The following is a 19,965-nucleotide window of genomic DNA, read 5'->3' as shown; positions in this document are numbered from 1 at the left end:
AGAGCTGGGAGGGGCCTTAGAACACAGAATGTCAGAGCTGGGAGGACCCTTAGAACACAGAATGTCAGAGGGGCCTTAGAACAAAGAATGTCAGAACTGAGAGGATCATGGAATACAGACTGTCAGGACTGTTAGGGTAGGGTTTGTAAAACCCCTCATTTTACAAAATAGGAACTGAGTCCCAGAATGAGAAAGTCAAGTCACAAAACTAATTAGTGGGAGAGGTGAGGCTAGAATTCAGGTCTCCTGTTTCTCAAAGTGTCCTTTTCACCCAATCCCAGCGTCCAGGGCTATAGAGTATAAGATTCCCTCTGAGATAGAGAACTAGTGCTATATTAGGACAACATATCTGAGCACTTCCCTCCTAGGAGCACTGATCTCCCTCCTCCACCCTCCCCACCCCCATCCTAACCTAATTCTTGTTTTACTGATTCTCTGAACTTCCTAGTGGGAAGGGACCTCAAAGACCAAGGAGTACAACCATACCTGGACATGAATCCCTTCTACATTATACCTGACTAGTGGTCATCCAAACTTTGCCTCCAGCGAGGGGGAACCCACTATCCTGGGGCAGGCCACCTCATTTCTAGATAGGCCAAATTGTTAGGAAGTCTTTCCTGACATTAAGTCTAAATATTCATCCTCTCTACTTCAGGAGCTAAGGGCTCCTGAAGACTAGTTAGCTGTGAATCCAGAAAGAATGTTTGTGTGCCCTGGAACCCTAGGATGGTTAGTCTAGGACTAACCTCGAACCCTAGGATAGTCCAACATACTGGGTTCTAGACATGAGCAGAGTCTGTCAGTGTCCAGGGGGTGTCCCAAAATCCAACTCAAAGATGGCACACCATCAACCATCCCCCTTCTTGCATAAAGGTTAAAGGAAAGGGAAGGAAAAGCTCAGAAGTCCTTTTTGAGTCCAATCTCAGCTATGTGTGAGGTTGAAATGCATCCTCAACCATAGGGTATAGAATCTCATCTACACTGCTTCACTCTTGCTGGAGGTTAGCTCTGTAGGAGAGACCCTGCCTACATCACCCTCTGATGCTCTCTGATTACAACTTTCCAGCCCGGGTTTGTGATGTGTGGTTTGCATAGCTGGAGCCCCAATTTGGAGAAAGGGAGTGGGGGGAAGACTTAAAGGAACACCACAGGAGAAGAGGTGAGTGGTAAAGGAAGGGCATAAGAAAATGGAAGAGGGGAAGAAGCGGGGGATCCTGGGGAGGGGGAGGAAGGATAGCAGGGAGAAGGAAGAGGAGAAGCAGGAGAAGAGGGGAAGGGGTGGAGGACGAGGGGAGGAAGCAACAGCTCTTGGTTGGCAGCCAGACTCCAGAGTCTGCCAGCCCTGGGATCAGGTGAGCCCCATTGTGGGCCAGAAAACTGATCTTTCCCCTTGGGGAGTGAGGGAGGGTGGAGTCACCCAGATGGGAGGGAGACCAGGCTAGGCAAAGGATAGAGTCTCCTTTTTCTCTGCTGCCCTTGATTCTCAGGCAGTATGGACTAAGGCCCCATGGACCAGCAGGGGCCCCCACTTCCACCCCTAGGAAGCCAAAGACATAGCACTAGGGGCACATCTGGCTGGAACTGCTTCCCCCCATGTAACCTGGTCTGTGCCTACCAGAATTTCTGCAGTGAAGTCTCCACCGAGATTCCCCCAGTGAGTAAGAAAGGAGGGTCACATTTGTATCATTTTCACCTATTTGCATATAATTTGCAATACCTGACAGAATTAATCCCGAGCTCCCCTTTTGCTCTCTTTCTCTCTCCTCCCCTCTCTCCCTCCTCCCTCTCTCTCTCTCTGTCTCTCTATCTCTGTCTCTCCCCCCCTCCCCTATTCATCATCCCCCACCCAGATCTCTCTCCTATCCCTTCCTCCTCCCCCTCCCCCTTAAAGTATATAGCATCAGAGGTGGGCCACCTAGGACCTAGAGAAGATGAGAGAGCATCCTAGCCAACACCCTACGAATTTCTGACTGCCTTCAGTTTGGAGAGTCCAGCAGCCTCTTGGGCAAGTTACTTCCCTTCTTTGAGACTCAAGTTTTCTCAACTTTAAAATTAGGGTATTGGATTAGTTGCTCTCTTCTAGGAATTCCCACCCTAGGGCCCAGCTGGCCAGAGAAGCGAATCAGTGAGAGCAAACTCCAAATTTATCTATGGGTAACAGACATCCTACCTTGCTTCCTGCTATCCACCTGGCCATCTTACCATATGCTCTGTTGCCAAGTACCTTACCCCTCTCCTCTTTCTCTGAGAACTCTAATTAGTAATGCCATTGCTTCTGGAAAGGGTATGCAGATCGACTTCCCTATGGCTCTGCTCCCTATCCCTGTGACTTACTAAAACAAAACACCCTTCCCTGTTCACCACTACTCACTATGTTTTTGATCTGCCTGTTCAACTGTAAGCTCTTTGAGGGCAGGGACTATCGATTTTATACATGTTCTCAACCCTTAGCACAGTGCTTAATAAACTCTTTTCACTTGTTTATTCATTTTCATTCCATTTATCTATGATCCTATGCTCAAAGGTCCTTCCCAGCTCCAACATTATCTCTTCTAAGGCCCCTCCCAGCTCTGACACTCTTTGTTCTCAGGGCCCTCCTAGCTCTGACATCCTGTGTTCTACAGACTTCTCCAGATCTGATATTCTGTGTTCTAAGGGCCCTCCCACCTCTGACATTCTGTGTTCTAGGGCCCTCCCAGCTCTGACATCCTGTGTTCTAAGACCCCTCTCACCTCTGACATTTTGTGTTCTAAGGGCCCTCCCAGCATTGACATTCTATGTTCTAAGCTCCCTCCCAGCTCTGAGCTTTATGAGTGTCTGTCTCGTCCTGACATTCCATGAGTCACTTACTGAATATGATGTAAAGGAAATTGTTTTCCCAGCATGGGTGGGATTAGACAACCTCCAAGTTCCCTTCCAACTCTGACACTCTGTGATTCTGTGATCTGGGTTCCAGTCCCAACTCTGCTATTAATTTACTATGCGGCCTTGGGGAAGGAACTTTGCCTTTCTGTCAGGCTCAGTCACTCTCTGATAGTCCTTTCTGGCTTTGACTCCTTCCAACCCTGGGTTATGAGAGGAGAATTTGGGCACAGTGGGTCTTCAGGGAGGCTCTTACAATCAGGCAATGTTAGCCGTGTCATTCACAATGTGATCGTGGGATGAGGTTCAGGTCTCCCTCATGCCTGCTTGGCATGAGCAGAACATAAAAGGCCTGTAGCCCCTTCAACCTGTCCCTGGCCTCTCTCCCTGGCAAGGGGTCCAAGTGCAGCCCAGAAGATACTCCGCTCCCAGGATCCAAGCAGCCACTGATTTTAAACAACAGAGAGAGGGAAGGAGAATGAGCACCTGGAAAGAGGGTAAGCCAGCCGGACAGCCTGGTGAGAAAAGTCAGACAGAGAGCTGGGATTATTTCTCAATTTGTTTCCTGGGTTTTCATTCCAGGAAGTGAGCCACGGATGACGCTGTTGGTAATGAAGGAGAGATGTTTGCAGCCATGCCCCTAATGGGGCCAAGCCAGCTTCAGTGAAGGGAGAACGGGGAGCAGAGAAAGGGCTGGTACCACATTAGGTACAGTGAAAGCTCCTGGGACCTGAGGGACAGAAGGGACCTTCTTCCCTTGATTTTGTCTCACTTTTATAGAGAGCCAGCCATGCCCTTCGGGAAAACCAGAGTCTAGGGGATTTTATGATTCCTTGCTGATTGAGCACTTGGGGAGTCCATAATCCATGGATTATAAGACCATCAAATGACAGGATCACAGACTTTAGACTGGAATGGATCTTAGAGATGATTAAACCTAACCAACCTCCTCACTTCACAGATGAGAAAACTGAGTCCCAGAGAGCTTAAGTGACTAAGGTCACATAGCTAGTAAATTGTCTGAAGCTTGATTCAAATTCAGGTGTTCCTATGTTCAACTCTCTTTCCTCCTTAGAGATCATCTAGACCTGATGAGGGGCAGCTAGGTGGTATGGTGGTTAGAGCACTGGACTTGGAATCAGGAAGACTTATCTTCCTGAGTTCAAATCTGGCCTTAGACACTCACTAACTATGTGACCCTGGGCAAGTCACTTAACCCTGTTTGTCTCAGTTTCCTCATTTGTAAAACAACTGGAGAAAGAAATGGCAAACCACTCCAGGATCTTTACCAAAAAAAAAACACCAAAACAAAACAAAAAAACAAAACAAACAAAAAAAATGGGGTCACGAAGATTCATACGTGACCAAACAGCAACAACAAAGACCTGATGAACTAACATGTTTGTGTGTCTTGGACCCTTTGGCAGCATCTGGTGAGGCCTATGGATCCCTCTTCTGAATGCTTCTACATGCATAAAATAAAATCCACAGGATTACAAAGGAAACCAACTATATTGAAATACAATGATCAAAATATATACTTTTTAAAAAACATGCCCAAATTCATGGGCACCAGGTTAAGAACTCTTGATCTAATCCATCCCACTCATTTTACGGGGAGAAAATGGAAATCATTGGGAACTAAAGGGTTGCCCATTAACCCTAGACCATGGGAGACCTAATTTTGACTTCCAACTCTCACACTCTATATAACCTCAAAACTATCACCCAAACCCTCTTACTGCCTCAGTCTTCTCATCTGAAAATGGGGATAACAACCCCTGTTGGCAGACTACACGTTCTACCACTTGTCAAGAATGGAAAACTTACAGACCCTGGGAAACTTGGGGAGAAAATAGAGACCCAAAGTGATGGCTTTGTAGAATAGATTTTGAAAGTCAGACAAAGAAGAGGACATATAGTGGATGAGGGATAGAAGGTGTGCCCCTTTGACAGATAGAGGTCAAGTCATTAAACAGTCAGTTGACAAATGCTTATTAAGTGCTAGGCATTGTGCTAAGTCCCGGGGATACAAAAAAGGGCAAAAACAGGGCCTCCTCTCCTCCCCCTAATGGGGAGACAACCTGTAAATAGGTACACAGAAGAGATGGAGGGGGAGAAGATGGAAGTCAGTGGGATATCTGGCCCTCATTTCAGTTCAATTCAACAATCATTTATTAATCTTTATATGCCAGGCTCTGAGCTAAGTGCTTTGAAGATACAAAGACAAAATGAAGTAGTACCTGTCAGTGCTTAAGAAATATCCTTGTACTAGGGGAGACAGGATGTATGTAGATAAATAAATCCCCACACCTTGGATTTATGCATGAGCAGTTTCTTGCTGGAATTCTCCTGTCATGCAAGAAGCCTGGGTTCAGTTCCTGGTCCAAGCCTTTTTATGGGAGGTGGTGTGATATAATAGAAAGAGCAGATTTTGGAATTAGGGGACCTGGATTCAAATCCTGCCTCTGACAACTATGAAGTTAGAGTGACCTCAGTTTCCTCCTCTGTAAAATTAGACATTTGGACCAGAGAGCCTGTAAGGTCCCTTTGAGTTGCAGATCTCTGGCCCTCTGGACTGAAGGGAGTCAGGAAAGGGCATCCCTTGGAAGGGGTGGACAATCAGGGAGGTCTCCTAAGCCTGGGGTGACTTTAAGGGTCTCTTTAAGGGGTATGTCTCTGCCGTTGTTGGTGGGGGAGAGTCCTGCCCTGCTAACTCCCAGGCAGCAGATCAGTGGAGGGGGTTCCTGGGATGGGTAAGGGCAGCTTCACCAGTAGCTGCAGCTATGTGGTTTTAATCAGGGAGCACCAAGGCGGAAGTTATTGTTTACATCTAAATTGGACTCAGATTTCTTGTTCTGGCTGCTTTGCTCAGGGCTCACCAGGCCTCTGGAGAAGAGGTGTCCCTTGTCCCTTCCACTGGCCCCACATGGTTCTTAGCCTGTGGCCCCATGAGGCCTTCAGCGGGACTGCAGACCATCTCTCTTTCCAGCCTGAATCAGGCCCCCATTCTCTGTCTCTTTCAGGGCTGGGGAGGTCCAGGGAGCGTGTAGGCCCCCTTTACAGGTCATTTATGGGGGCAAATCGGGTGTGGTGGCAGGAGGTGAGGATTCACAGAGAACTCAGGGAGGTAGAAAACCCAGGCGACCTGATTCCCAGCTTTGGGTTCAGCCTGCTGGCTCTCACCCAGGTCCTCGCCCCTGGGGAAAGGAAATCACACCTCCAAGCAGACAATAGGGACCAGGACTCTTGGGACAGTCAGCAGCTGGGAAGGGGGTCAGCGTGGGACTAGGCAACCATCCGAGGGGGTAGGACAGCACTTGGGGGGTGGAACTCCTCCACCCTACCTGCGTCTGGCCAATCAACAATCCCAACCTAAGAAAAGGGGCAAGACAGGCCAAAGAAAGGGAGAGGGGGAAGGGACAAAGGGAAAGAAGGCTAGAGAAAATTTCTGAGCAAAGTCAGGGTAGGGGAGAGGAAGGGAGTGTTGGGGCAGGGGGAGCCGGGTGCTGAGCCCCAGGGGCAGGTAAAGGAGTTGTTTCCTGTCAGAGGTTCCCCCTAGAAGGCTTTCACCTTTTATGGTAAAGGGATTGCTGTGGGACCGTCTGGGAAAGAGGGAGGAAGAGAAAGAAGTGGGGGAGGGAAGGAGAGGAGGAGGAGAGGGAGGGAGGGAGGGAGAGAGGGGAGGAGAAGAGGGAGGGAGGGAGGCTGGCAGGCTGGGGGCCGGGAGAAAGGAAGGGGCTGTGATGTCAGCGGGGAGGCTCGCTTACCTCCCTGACCGGGGCAGAAGGCACTGCGGGGCTGCCGGAGAGGGCGTCCGGGACTGGCGGCGCCAGGAGCTCAGGTGAGCCGAACAATGGGGACTCCGCGGCGGTAGTGGAACAGTGGGGAGGTCCGGCGGCTTGCAGGGCCGCAGGTTCGAGCCCCAGCTCCCCTCGGGATCGGGGGAGGGGGGAAGAAGGGGCCTGGGGGAGAATCTCTGAAAGACAGAGACGGACAAAGCCGGCGGAATCTGTCCCGAGTGGTGCCCGGGACCGGGGGAAGAACCGGCCCAGGGAGGGACGTCGAGGAGGTAGGAGATAATGCTTGCCCCAAGGGCAGGAAGGGGGGTGAATGGCAGCACCAGTGCCCTGCTGACCTCAGCTGCCCAAGCATCAGCAGGCACCCTACCCAGCTTCTTACCGATGGCAGAGGAATCGCCCCTGTCTCCGTACAGAGACACCCCCCAGCCCAACCCAACAATAAGATTTCGAGCTAAAAGAGCCCTTCGAAGTCTTCTAAGCCAACTTTTTCACTTTACAGACAAGGAAACTGAGGCACAGAGGGTTTTAGTGACTTGCCCAGTGGGGATTTAAACCCAGGTCCTCTAATTGTAAATCCAAAGCTCTCCTGCTACATCAAGCCCAAGCATCTGCTTCTAAATCCAGACCCTGGGACTCTGCCTGGTTCCAATCCCTACACTCATGGGGGGAGGGAGGGAGGGAGGGGAGAAGATGGGAGAGGGGGAGGGAGGGAGAAGAGAAGTGAAGTGAAAGGGTAGGTGTGGGGGCGGGGTTCAAAAGCTTCTATAGTCCCTTCAAAGGATAGCCTCCCGTCCTCCTTGTTCCCTGGGCAAGGACTGGGTGCCGCTCATCCCTGGGACACCCCGTCCCCCTCCCTGGTTGGGTGGGGAGAGAGTTTGTGGAAAGGCAGAAAAGCAGGTCAGCTCTGTCCACAGCATAGGACCTTCAAAGATGCCTGGGATCAGAACCAGCCCCCAAGGAGCTAGGGGACAGATGCCTTCCAAAGGGCTCCCTGACTTCTTTGTAGATGATAGAATTTTAAACTGGAGCAATTGCAGACGACATCGAGTACAACTCCTTCATTTTACAGGTGGGGAAACTGAGACCCAGAAAAGGCATATCATACGTAAGGGGCACAAAGCAGCAGAGCTAGAACTCCCCCAAATTCAGGACTTTTTCCCCTACGGTAGTCAGGCAGGGGATCCCCTCTCCCTGCTCCTCACTCCATCATGTCTGTACCCACCCTCCCCCTGAGGTTTAGGGCAAGAAGTGGAACAGTCAGTGAACATTGCCCAGCTGCTGAGGGCCTCCCATCCACCCTCGAGCTCTGCTGAGTGGAAGGAGAGGCCAGGGAAAGGCTATTTTTGTGACTCCTAATTATCACAGAAGATTAAACCCTAGCCCGTCCCCCGGGACAGGACCTGAGCAGCCCAAAGTACTGGATATGTGCCCCTTCTGGAGTACTCTGTTAACCACCCAAGCTTTGCCACCCTCCCCAGCCCCAACTCCACCACCTTGGTGTGTGTGTATGTTTGATATCTTTTGTTTTTACATCACTTTCATTTCCAAATACAATCATTCCTCCTTGTAACAAAGAATAAAAAGGAGGAGAAAAAAGATGAATTTATCAAAACTTACTAAACCATCAGCCGAGTCTGACAACATACAAAATGTCCTCACACATAGTCTTTCACTTGTGTAAAGAAACACCCTCATGCCTCCCAGTGATTAAATTAAAGCATTTATTTATCACTTACTAGGTCCCAGGCACTGTGCTGACTATTCCACACCTCTTCCCTTCTCACACCTTCCTGTCTCTCATTTATAGAACCAATCAATCAATTAACAAGCATTTAAATGGCGTTTTCCTTCACTGTAGTCTATCATTATGCACATTTTACAGAGAAGTAGACTGAGTCTGGGAGCTAAAGTGACTTAGCTGAGGTCCGGCAGCTGTTAATTGTGGAGGCAATAATGTTGTAGAAAGAGACCTGGATTCGATTATGTACCTTTAGTGGGAATCCAGGCAAGTCCCTTTGCTTCTCTGAGCCTCAGTTATTCACATCTGGAAAATGGAAATAATTCCATACATGGACTACATCCCTCACAAAGTACTTGTGAGAAAGTACTTTGTAAAAGTCAGAACTTTTTAGCACAATTGAAATGGGAGTGAGTGGCAGAATGGAGGATTCGAACCCTGGGCTTATGACTGGAAGATGGGAAGAGAAGGCTTTCCCCACTTGATTTCTCTAGACTAGCTCTCAGGCACCGTGTGGTTCCTTTGCTCCTTGTTTATCCTGATGGGGATGAGTGCCTGACTTGGTTTACGCGTGTATGTGTTTGTATGTTGGGGGGGGACCATGAAGGGAAGCCCAGTTCTAGGAAAAATAAGGGAGGGTAGGAATGGGGAAAGGGGGAGGGAGGAGGGAATAAGCATTTATATAAGTGCCTACTATGTGCCAGGCACTGTGCTAAATGGTTTTACAAATGCCTCTTTTAAAAGGAGGCTTAGGGGGAGGAGGGTAGTTCTGAGTTCCTTTTTTTCCCAACTCCATGACCCAATTTGGGCTCACACCAAAATGCTTTTTAAGTCACTAAAACATACAGACTGCATCAAGCTACAGACTTTCAGGGGGAACCTGAAAAAAAAAAAAAACCCATGCTGTTAGGCATTGGCAAAGCAAGTGACCAGGATAGCCTCCCCACCACCCCCCGACCTGCTAGGTCCCCTGGTGATTTCGCCTTCTTTGAGGGTGGGGGATGTAATGCGTCCTGCTCCTGCCGACACCAGCTCCTCCTTCCACCCTGGACGGAGCCCTGAGGCTCTGTGTCCCAGCCCGTTTGGGTCTGGTCTCTCTCTTCCTTCATCTGGGCAGGAAATGACTTTCCTTTTCTTTGTTCCTACTTTCTCCTTCTCCACCCCCAAACTGGATATCCGTTTAGTCCATCAGAGGAAGAGCTGGGAGGGTGGGGGGATGTGAAGTGTTCCAGGTCAAGGTGGAGTTTGTTCAGATCCCCAGCCATGGGGTAAGATACTGCCTGCTGGGGAGAGACTCTTTCCCAGAGAAGTCTGGCCCTTTAAAGGAGGGAGAGGATAGGGTCTGACCACACCACCGCCACTCCCCTTCCACAGAATTCAGGGGATGACCATGGAGGGAGGTAGGGTTCTCCCCACCCCCAGGCCCCAAATGGGGTCAGGCCTCTAGCTCTGCAGAAGGGTCTCGGTCGGAATGGGCTTTGAAAATTCCAAGCTCATTGTTCCCATGGGGACTGCCTTCTCCACCAGTAACCACAAGCAAGGCACAGAGAAGGGGGAGAGCAGGAGAAGGGGGAGTGGGTTTGCACAGCTGTCAGCATCTGGGTTGCAGGGCTGGATTCCTCTGCCCCCAGGCTGCTGTTCAGTTTTTCTAAAGAAATCTAGTAAGAATGATTTTCCCAGAGAGGGTATGTGTGTGCCTCTCTCTCTCCCTCTCTCTCTCTCTCTCTCTCTCTCTCTCTCTCTCTCTCTCTCTCTCTGTGTATGTAGATGCCCATTAACGGATTTGGGTGGATGAGGGTCAGTCTAGACCTTGCTTGGGGGTGAAGGGGACCAGAAGAAAGGCTTAAGGTAAGGCTGTTAAAGAGTTTATGTATTCACCAGAACTGGAAAAAGGACTCTCTTTTTCAGATAAGGAATGTAGGCTTAGAGAAGGTCACACAGCTAAGAGGTAGCAGATTCTGAGATTTGAACCCAGGTCTTCTGACTCTAGATCTGGTGCCCTTTCCAACATCTTAGGGCTGACCGGTTTGATCATCATCTCCCGAGAGGAGGAGCTCAGTTCTCAATGACTTTAAAACAGTTCTCTTGAGCCTCTCTGTAGCTTTCCCAATGGGTACAGTTGCATAGAGCAATTTTCAGGCCTGGGGCATTTGAGAATTTGGGGTCTCTACATCATCCAATGAAAACACACCCTTAATTAAAACACCCCGTCGCTGAAAGTCACCCTGCAGACACTTAGAATTCCAAGCTCAGATTCATAGGGTCATAGCCTCATAGATTTAGAGCAGGCCAAGACCTTGGGCTGAGTCCAACCCTCCTCTCATTTTTAGGAAACCGAGAACCAGAGAGCTGAAGTGCTGTATTTGCCTAAGGTCACACAGGCAGTAGCTGGGATGCAGACCTTGGTGTTCAAATACTGCTTCTGACACTTACTATCTGAGTGAATTTGGGAAAATCATTGACAATCTGAGCCTCAGTTTCTTGACAGGACTGTGGTGAGGAAAGTACTATCCATACCTTAAAGCCATATAGAAATGGAAGCTAAGAACGGAACTTCAGATGGAACAGCCTGGAAATTACATTTTGGGCCTTTTCCCCAGGCCTACAGTCAAGGGGGTGCTGGTCAATGTTTAACAACGGGCTCTTCAGGGGGAGAAAGATATGCAGGGAACACTTTTACGTGTCATCTGCATTTTAAACATTTCCTCCATCACTTTCTTAAATCTAGACAATCAAAAACAGTAAAATAAGTTCTGATTTGTGACATTTGCTGATTTCCCAGGCACAAAATGATCATGTAGAAAATTGAATAATCCATAACCGACTGGCTCCAGCATATCCCTGCTATTCTGAGAGTTTAGGTTTTCCTTCCATCCCAACTTCCCCACAAGTAGGGCTGCTCTTGAGACGTTCCCCTGTGGCCAGACTGCTTCTTCCTGGACACACCATTTACTCTTTATCACAACCACCCATTGGGTTGGGTCCCCATGCCACTGCAGTGTAACACTGGCCCCAGGTGTAGACCCACGCCTAAGATGCTAGATAGGGCAGGTCTTTCTGAGGTATCTGCTGGCCCGTGTAGCCAACCCAACTTCTTGTCGCTCTGTGAAAGTGCTTACTTAGTACAGTGCCTGGTACACAGTGGGTGCTTACTAAATGCTTATTTTCTTTCTTTCTTCCTTCCTTCCTTCTATGGCAAGAATGCTGGCCTTGAAGTCAAGAGACCTCAGTCAGATTCTGGGCTAAGGTATTTGCTTGCTGTGTAGTGTGAGGTGTGTGTGTGTGTGTGTGTGTGTGTGTGTGTGTGTGTGTGTGTGTGAGAGAGAGAGAGAGAGAGAGAGGAGAGGAGAGGTGGAGAGGGGGACAGAGACAGAGAGAGAGAAACAGAAACAGGCAGAGAAAGACACACAGAGAAAGACAGAGATAGAGAATGAGAGAGGAGAGAGACAGAGACAGAGAAAGAGAGAGAGGAGGAGGAAGAGGGAGGGAAAGGGGAGAGAGAAGAACAAGGGAGGAGAGAAAGAAAAGAAGAGGGAGGGAGAGAGAAAGAGAGGAGAAAGAGATGCACATCTGCTTAACTTCTCTCTAACTCAGTTTCTTCAGCTGTAGTTTGGGATAGCAATAGCACTCCCTCACCTGATTGTTGTAAGGATCAAATGAGATGATATAAAGTGCTTTGCAAACCTTGAAGGGCTCTACATCAGTGCCAGTTATTATTATGGTTATTACACCAAGCGCACACACTGGGCCTCTACTAGGGAGTGAGGTTAAGAGCCTAAGCAGGACTGGGTAGGACCCAGGATTCCTGTGTTCCTGGTGTGAGTTGCAGTTCCTTCCCCTGAACCCTCTGTATCAGGTATCAGGCCTCAGTTCTCTGTTTCCCCACCTCTGGAGACCACATCCTAAGTGGAAGATTCTGTGGACGGTGATCACTGTCTTCAAATAGTTCAAGGATTGTTATATGGAAGAATATCATATGGAGATTAAACTTGATCAATAAACTTGAACAGGAGCAATGGGGGGGAAAATTATAGCGAGACCAATGTCAGCTCCATGTAAGGGAAAAAAAAACTCCTAACACTTACTGGCTATGTGACCTTGGGCAAGTCACTTAACTCTGTTTGCCTCAGTTTCCTCATCTGTAAAATGAGCTGGAGAAGGAAATAGGAAACCACTCCAGTATCTCTGCCAAGAGAATCCCAAATGGGCCAACAAAGAGTTGGACGCAACTAAAAAATGACAACGAAAAGAGCTGAGCAAAAGTGAAAACACATTGCTTTAGGGAGTAGTGAGTCCTGTCACTAGAAGACTTTAAACCAAACGTGGGGAACCTGCAACCTCAACTTCATAGAACAAATCCCTTTCATAAAAGGATTGGTTTTGTAAAAGTTGGACTCAGTCAAAAGGCGGCGCCCAAGGACCTAAAAAGCCACATGTGACCTAGGGCTGCAGGTTCCTCATTCCTGCTTTAAATAAAAGGCTGGAAACCATAGGATCATAGATCTAAATCTGAAAGGGACAGTAAAGACCACCTAGTCGAATCCCCTCACATTGTAGGTGAGAAAACTAAGGCTGAGGGAGGTTGTGACAAGGTCACACAGGTAGCATCAGAAGTGGAATTTGAATCCAGGTCCTTTGACTTGTCAGGAATGTTTTAGGAGGAATTTTTGTTTCGGGGGACTAGGTAGTCCCCCAGCTCCTATCCACTCTGGTGTTCTGTGCTTCTGTTCAAAGACCTCTTATAATTCCTAGCCCTTGGGGTTCCTGGGACCTGGGCCAATAGCTGTAAGTCCCTAGATGTAGGTGATTCTGGGAACATTCTCCTGCAACCAGAAAACTCAACATCTGCTTATTCTCTCCCCTAGAATGTCTTCCTGAACCCTGATTCCCATCTCAAATTACTCTTGGACCATTGGAATCTCCTCAGCAGAACATCACTGACCAGGGAGGGAGACCAGGAAAAGTCTGTAAGTCCAGGGTGGGAATCCTCAGGCAGGGCTGGGGTTAAGTAGACATCTGTTCTTGGGTGTGTGTGTTAGATTGTGTCGGGAGGCTGGGGAGGGGCTGGGACTCTTGCCTCCAGCCAGCAGAGCCCTTCCTTCTCCTGAGATCCTGGATGGAAGAGAGATCAATCATTAATATGGTGAGCAGGGAGTGGCTGCCCTTTGCTCTATCTGACCAGGTAGGTAGAATGGGCAGGGAGCAGGGTTTCTGTGTCCCATTCCCACATCCTGGTGTTCCCCCCTCCCCTGGCCCTGGCTTCCTCGGAACCTCAGTTGGTCAGTTTATGGCTCCTGTTTCATTCTTTAGAAAGACAAAGGGAAGAAGGCAAGAACAGAGAAATCTCCTGCCCCTTAGGAGGGGAATGAATAAATCAAAGGAAATAATAATTTTATGCCTGTGTATTTCTTCCCCTGCCCCACACCATTGAAGGCAACTGTAACCTGATAATAGAATCTTTTTTTTTTAGCCAATTGGGTTAAGTGACTTGCCCAGGGTCATTAGCTAAATGTCTGAGGTCAGATTTGAACTCAGGTCCTTCTGACTCCAGGACTGGTGTTCTATCTACTGCATCACCCAGCTGCCCCAATAATAGAGTCTTAGGGATTCAGAGCAATGAAGTAGACCTGACTTCAGAACCTGCCTCTGACCTTTACTTAGCTATTTGACCCTGGGGAAGTCACCTGACTTCTACCTGTCTTGGTCAACTCCCTAAAACTTATCTATAAAGTGAGAGATGATTCACAATCTGCATTGGGAAGTTCCCACCCTGGGACCATTTTTTTTTTAACAATGACAAACTGAGCACCTCCCCCCACCACACTATACTTCCTTTCTTTATGATGACAATTGATTTAGGGCTAGAAAGAATCTCAGAATATAGAGTATTAGCCCTGAGAGGAGCCTGAAAACATTGAAAATCAGAATTAGAAGGAGCTTATAACATAGACCAGGGGAGGGGAGCCTGCTGCCTCGAGGCCCATGTGACTGAAGGGCCGCACTTGAGGACCTAGAGGACCACATGGGCCTCAAGGCAGCAGGCTCCCCTCCCCTGATGTAAATTGTTGTACCTTGGAAGGATCTTAGAACACAGAATGTCAGAGCTAGAAGGGATTTTAGACATCTTTTAGTCTAGGGATTCATCACCTAGAATTCAAGGGGTCTGTGAACTTAGACAGAAAAAAATTTACATCTTTATTTTCACTAACTTCTAACTGAAATTTCACATGTTTTTCAATTATGAACTAAGAAAAAAGGTATTCTGGGAATAATAATTGGTAAACAATTTATAATTATTATCTCATGTGAACTTCACATCAACCTTGCTATTATTATCCCTACTTTGCAGATGGAGAAACCAAGGCAGATAGAGGTTAAGTGACTTGACCAGGGTCACACAGCTAGCAAATGCCTGAGGCTGGATTCGAACTTGGGTCTTCCTGACCTGAGGACTAGCCCTTTATCTACAAACCACTGAGAAGCCAGACTGCCAAAAAAAAAATTCAACCCATTCATTTTACTTATGAGGAAAATGAGACCCAGGAGGGGAAACTAAGGTCATTTGTCCTTGTTCAGTTATTTCAGTCATCTCTGATTCTTTGTGACCATTTGGGGTTTTCTTGGCAAAGATACTAGAGTGGTTTGCCATTTCCTTCTCCAGCTCATTTTACAGATGAGGAAACTGAGGCAAAGAGGGTTTAGTGACTTGCCCAGGATCACACAACTTATAAGTGTCTGAGGTTGGATTTGAACTCTGGAAGATGAGTCTTCCTGATTCCAGGCCCAGTGCTCTATCCACTATGGTGCCCCCTAGCAGCCCCAACTAAGGTCATAGATCTAGTAAATATCTAGACCTGGGTTTTGAATCCAGGTTTTCTGACTCTAAATTCAGTGTCTGTTTATTTGTTTGTTTTTTAACTACACTACATCTCCCCCAAGTTTTTTGAGGGGAGGAACTGTGCTGATTAGCCCTAGCATCAAGCACAGTACTATGCACACAGTAGGGTATTTCACCGTTTATTGTATTGAAGTGCCCAGCTCACATTTAACTTTGACTTTCTGCAGTTTACCCAGTGCTTGCAAGTCACGGCAGTGCAGGTAGTATTATCCCCATTTTACAGATGAGAAAACCAAGGCTATGTCAGGCAAAGTGATTTGCCCAGGACTGCACAGCTGTGCATCAGGGACAGCAGTTTTGGAGGAGCGATGCTTCTGTCTTCCTTAAGGGAAGAGCCCTGGAATCCATCAGAGCTTGCATGTGTCTGAATCTGCACATGTGTGTGCTGGCGTGTTGGAACTTGTGCATATAGTCCTGCAGCTTGGGCTCTCCTGAAGCAAGACTGCTACCAGCCTGAGAGCAGGAGAATTGAAATCAACTCACTAAATGTTTACCAAGCCCAGATTAGACGCTGAGTTATAGAGAAGAGGCTGACATGCACTGGGGAGGAAATCATGGCCCCTAGCTTCATCATTCTCCTAAATACAAAGCACTGTGCTTCGTGCGGGGGCGGGGCTGTTGTTGTTGTTGTTTTTAATGGGAAAAAAAATGACAATGCTCCTACCGTCAGAAGCAGCTTATGATCTAACCCAAGCGTGGTAGAAAGTGGAATGTGAGAAGGTAAATGATCAGGGAAGACTTCCTGGAGGAGTCAGCATCTCAAGATTTGGGCCTTGAGAGAAAGGAAGGAATTCAACAGATGGGAAAAAGGAGGAAGATGGAAGAGGACAGGACAAGAATAGGGGATAGAAAATGTTACTGTTTGTCTGGAACATAGAATATGTGAGGGCTTGTGCTATGAGATAAGGGAGGGCAGGTAGATCGGAGCCAGATTGTGGAAGGAAGGAAGGAAGGAAGGAAAGAAAGAAGAAGGGGGAAGGAAGGAGGGAAGAAGAAAGGAAAGAGAAGGAAGAAAGAAGGAGAGAGTAAGGAAAGAAGGAAAAAAGGAAGGAAGGGAGGGAGGAAAGAAGGGAGGGAGAAGGGAAGAAAGGGGGGAGGGAGAGAAGGAAGCTTAATATTAATTAATTAATTAATATTAAGCATCTGCTCTGTGCCAGGTACTACTTTCCAAATAATCTGTCATTTGATCCTCACAGACTACCCTGATCATTCCAGGTAGCTGCTTGAACATCAGGACCAGTAGTTTGTTCTTTATCCCCTTGGCAAGAGGGAGCCATGGAAGGTTTCTGAGCAGAGGAGTCATGATCACACAGGGGTGTTAGGCAGATCTGGGCAGTGGGAAGGGGTGAGAGCTGGGAGAGGCTCATTTCCCCAGCCCCAGGCCATTAACTCTTCTCTTTGCTCAGGAGGGAGATGATGGCTGGGAAGTCGGGGAAGAGGATGGCCTCCTCCATCTTCATCACCCTGACTCCGCCTCGCCGGGACACAGCCGTGGTAGACGAGGTGAGGCAGGCGGCCTGTTCCAGTCGGGCCAGTCGGGCCCGGGAGCCCACCTCGGCCAAGAAGCCCACCAGCGACTTTCTAGTGAGCAGACAGGACCTGGGGGGCCCCAGCATTCTGGTGCCACCTCCCCCACCGGTTCTTCTACCTAATGGAGGTAAGACAAAACATGGGGCAGGGAAACTGGGGCAAAGGAGTGGGCAGATGTGGCAGAGAGGGACTGAGAGCTATCAGTCAATCCAGCAATCAGCAAGGTGCTGTAGGAAGGAGGGAATAAGCATTTACATGATACCTACTATGTGCTAAGCACTTCTCCAAATGTCTCATTGGATCCTCACAACAACACTGCTATCCCCATTTTACAGATGAGGAGACTGAGGTAGGCAGAGGTGAAGTGACTTGCCCAGGGTCATATAGCCAGTAAGTGTCTGAGCTTCCCGACTCCAGGTCCATCCTTCTATCCCCTGCACCACCTAAAGATAAAATCAGGGGCAGCGAGGTGGTGCAGGGGATAGAGGGATGGACCTGGAGTCGGGAAGCTCAGACACTTACTAGCTGTGTGACCCAGGGCAAGTCACTTAACCCCGATTGCCTCACCAAAAAGCAACAAAAAAAAAAAAAAAAAAAAAAAGAAGAAGAAGAAGAAGAAGATAAAATCAGGGACATGTGCCTGACAGCATATGCACCATTCCACGCCCACAGGTCCCCTTTGCCAGTGAAGAGAAGAAGCCAAGATTGGGCTTTATCACTGTAATCTCTGTGTATCCTGTTTCTGGTTCTGCTTGCTCCAGTTCGACAGGCCTTTCCAAGTTTCCCTGAATGCTTCCCATTTTGGGGGGGGTGTCTCATGGCCCAATACTCTTCCATTCCATTCATGCCTCCCTGTGTGTTTGGTCAGGCCTCAGTGGGTGGGTTCTTTCTTTATTTCTAGTTTTCATACAATTCAATGAAATTCAACAAGCATTTTCTAAGCAGCCACTACATGTGCTCGGTGCTAGGGTTCAAAGACAGGACGAAAAAGCACCTTCCCTCGGGAAGCTTCCATTCTATTGAGAGGAAACAACATTTACATAGAAAATTAAAGGCGTGTACAAAATTATTTCTGGGGAGAAGGGCCAAACAACCCCTTGAGGGCTATGGTCTCTCCTCAAACTCTTCTCCCAACCCCATCCTCTGTGCTAATCATCATTTACAGATAATAACATTTAAAGTTTTCAAAGCACTCTCGAAAGCTGCCTTATTGGCTCCTTACATCAGCCTCGTGAGGGAGGGAGTAAACTATTCTTGCCCCCTATGTTACAGTCTTCCTGACTCCAAGTTTACAATATCTCATGAAAGGCAAAGCAGGAAAGGCCCTCAGAAATCACTGAGCCCCTTAATTTTACAGATTAGGAGACTGAGGCTCCAAAAGGTTAAGTTACTGACATGAAGTTACACGGTTAGTGGCTGTTTGGTGAGTGCTGCCCTCCCTTGTATGAATCTAATAAGATGAAATTTAATAGGGTTAAAGGTAAAGTCTTTTGTTGCTGTTCAGATGTTTCAGTCGTGTCCGACTCTTTGTGACCCCATTTGGGGTTTTCTTGGCAGATACTGGAGTGGTTTGCCATTTTCTTCTCCAGCTCATTTTACAGATAAGGAAACTGAGGCCAATAGGGTTAAGTGACTTGCCCAGGGTGACACAGCTAGTAAGTGTCTGAGGCAGTATTTGAACTCCTGAAAAAGAGTCTTCCTGACTCCAGGCCCAGTGCCGTGTACAATATGGCGCCCCCTAGCTCCATGTAGAGTCTTAGAGTTGGATTAAAGAAATTCGCTTCACAGGATAGGGGAGAGGTGGGTGCAGGACTGTTCTAGTTAATGTTTAACAACTGCCTCTCCCCCCCAAAATGTATGCAGGACCCACTCTTAAATTTAACCTACATTATTAATATTTTCTCCATTACTTTCTTAAGTCTAGGCAATCAGCAAAACAAATCAAGCCCTGATTTGTAGCATTTTCAGATTTCTGAGATTGAAATGCTCACAATGAAAATTTAACAATTGGGGGAAGCTAGGTGGCATAGTGGATAGTTCACCAGCCCTGGAGTCAGAAGGACCTGAGTTCAAATCCAGCCTCCCACATTTACTAGCTCTGTGACCCTGGACAAGTCATTTAATCTTACTGCCTCCAAAAAAAAAAGAAAGAAAGAAAATTTAACAACCAGCTCTCCCAAGCTGGTTCAGCTGGCTCCAACACACCCTTCCATGGACAATAGTTTTCTGAAGACATCTGGGGAGTATTGTGTGGGGAAACTCAACAAAAGTTGTCAGCAAAAAAAGTCCTAAAGTGATTTGGGGGGCAACAGGAGAGTCTAAGCTCTGGGAAATAAAGAAGAGACAGCCCGACTGTCCTCTGCCCGAGTCAGGTCACATCTTTGTGTGTGTGTCCAGTACTGGGCACCAGGGTTTAGGAAAAACATTGCAGAGGAGGCCACCAGGAGGGTGAAGGACCTTTCCGCGATATATTGAAGATGGGTTGAAGGAATCAGGGTGTTTAGGCTGGAGAAGAGACCAGGACAACTGGCGTCAGGTGTCTGAGGGTTGTTTGTATAAATGAGTGACTGGGCGTATTCTGTCTGGGTCCAGAGATCTGCCAAGAGCACTGTGTAGAAATCACAAGAAGGCGGATCTAGGCGTCGTGGTCAGGAAAAGCCTCCTAAAATGAGAGCCGTCTGAAGGTGGAGAGGCACACGGCCACAGGCAGACGTGTTGGCTGATGGCCACGGGTTGGAGATGCGTTCCGGGGGGGGACCCCTCCATGGGTCCCCACCAACCCTCCAATTCCATCATTCTGTGTTTTTTGGGTGCTCCCACCCTTCCAGGGCGATGGGGAGATGTCTGTCAGGTGCCTTCTCCCTCTCTGTTCTGGAAGAGGCTAAGTTGAGGTGAGGGGTAGGAGGGAAGCGAGCCAGTTTGGGAGAACCAGGAAGAAGTAGCCTGGGATAGAGGGGAAACGCAATCTGATGGGAACATGGGACAGCAGCTGGGAGTATGACTCACAGAGCTATTTGGCCAGGACTTTCTGGAGACAGCAGCTGAGCCCTGGCTTTCCTTGGGATGCCTGGGCAGGCGGGCCTCCTCTCCCTCTCCAGCGGGGTCTCTGGGCCCAGCCTGAGCAGCTGCCAAAA

At 48.2% G+C, this 19,965-nt stretch overlaps 1 protein-coding gene across 4 annotated transcripts in view; it reads left to right on the top strand.

Annotated features, from left to right (window-relative positions):
- FBLIM1 (filamin binding LIM protein 1) overlaps positions 1 to 19,965 on the top strand; it is a 53,488-nt gene that overhangs the window by 10,268 nt on the left and 23,255 nt on the right. For 2 of the 4 annotated variants that reach the window (XR_003568921.1, XM_027859782.1), the window contains exons 1-3: positions 6,599 to 6,706; positions 13,269 to 13,370; positions 16,708 to 16,958. Coding sequence is in view for 3 of the 4 variants with exons in the window: in XM_027859782.1 (XP_027715583.1) it covers positions 16,715 to 16,958 (244 nt within the window). In the remaining variant the exon portion in view is untranslated. Of the gene's footprint in view, positions 1 to 6,598; positions 6,707 to 11,629; positions 11,651 to 13,268; positions 13,371 to 16,707; positions 16,959 to 19,965 lie in introns of those variants that run through there. The other 2 variants (XM_027859785.1, XM_027859784.1) reach the window with 2 other exon arrangements.

Source organism: Vombatus ursinus, unplaced genomic scaffold, assembly GCF_900497805.2.
Source record: "Vombatus ursinus unplaced genomic scaffold, bare-nosed wombat genome assembly UNPS02014172.1, whole genome shotgun sequence".
NCBI lineage: Eukaryota > Metazoa > Chordata > Mammalia > Diprotodontia > Vombatidae > Vombatus > Vombatus ursinus.
Note: the sequence above shows the minus strand (reverse complement) of the source record. Positions and strands in the feature narration are given on the sequence as shown.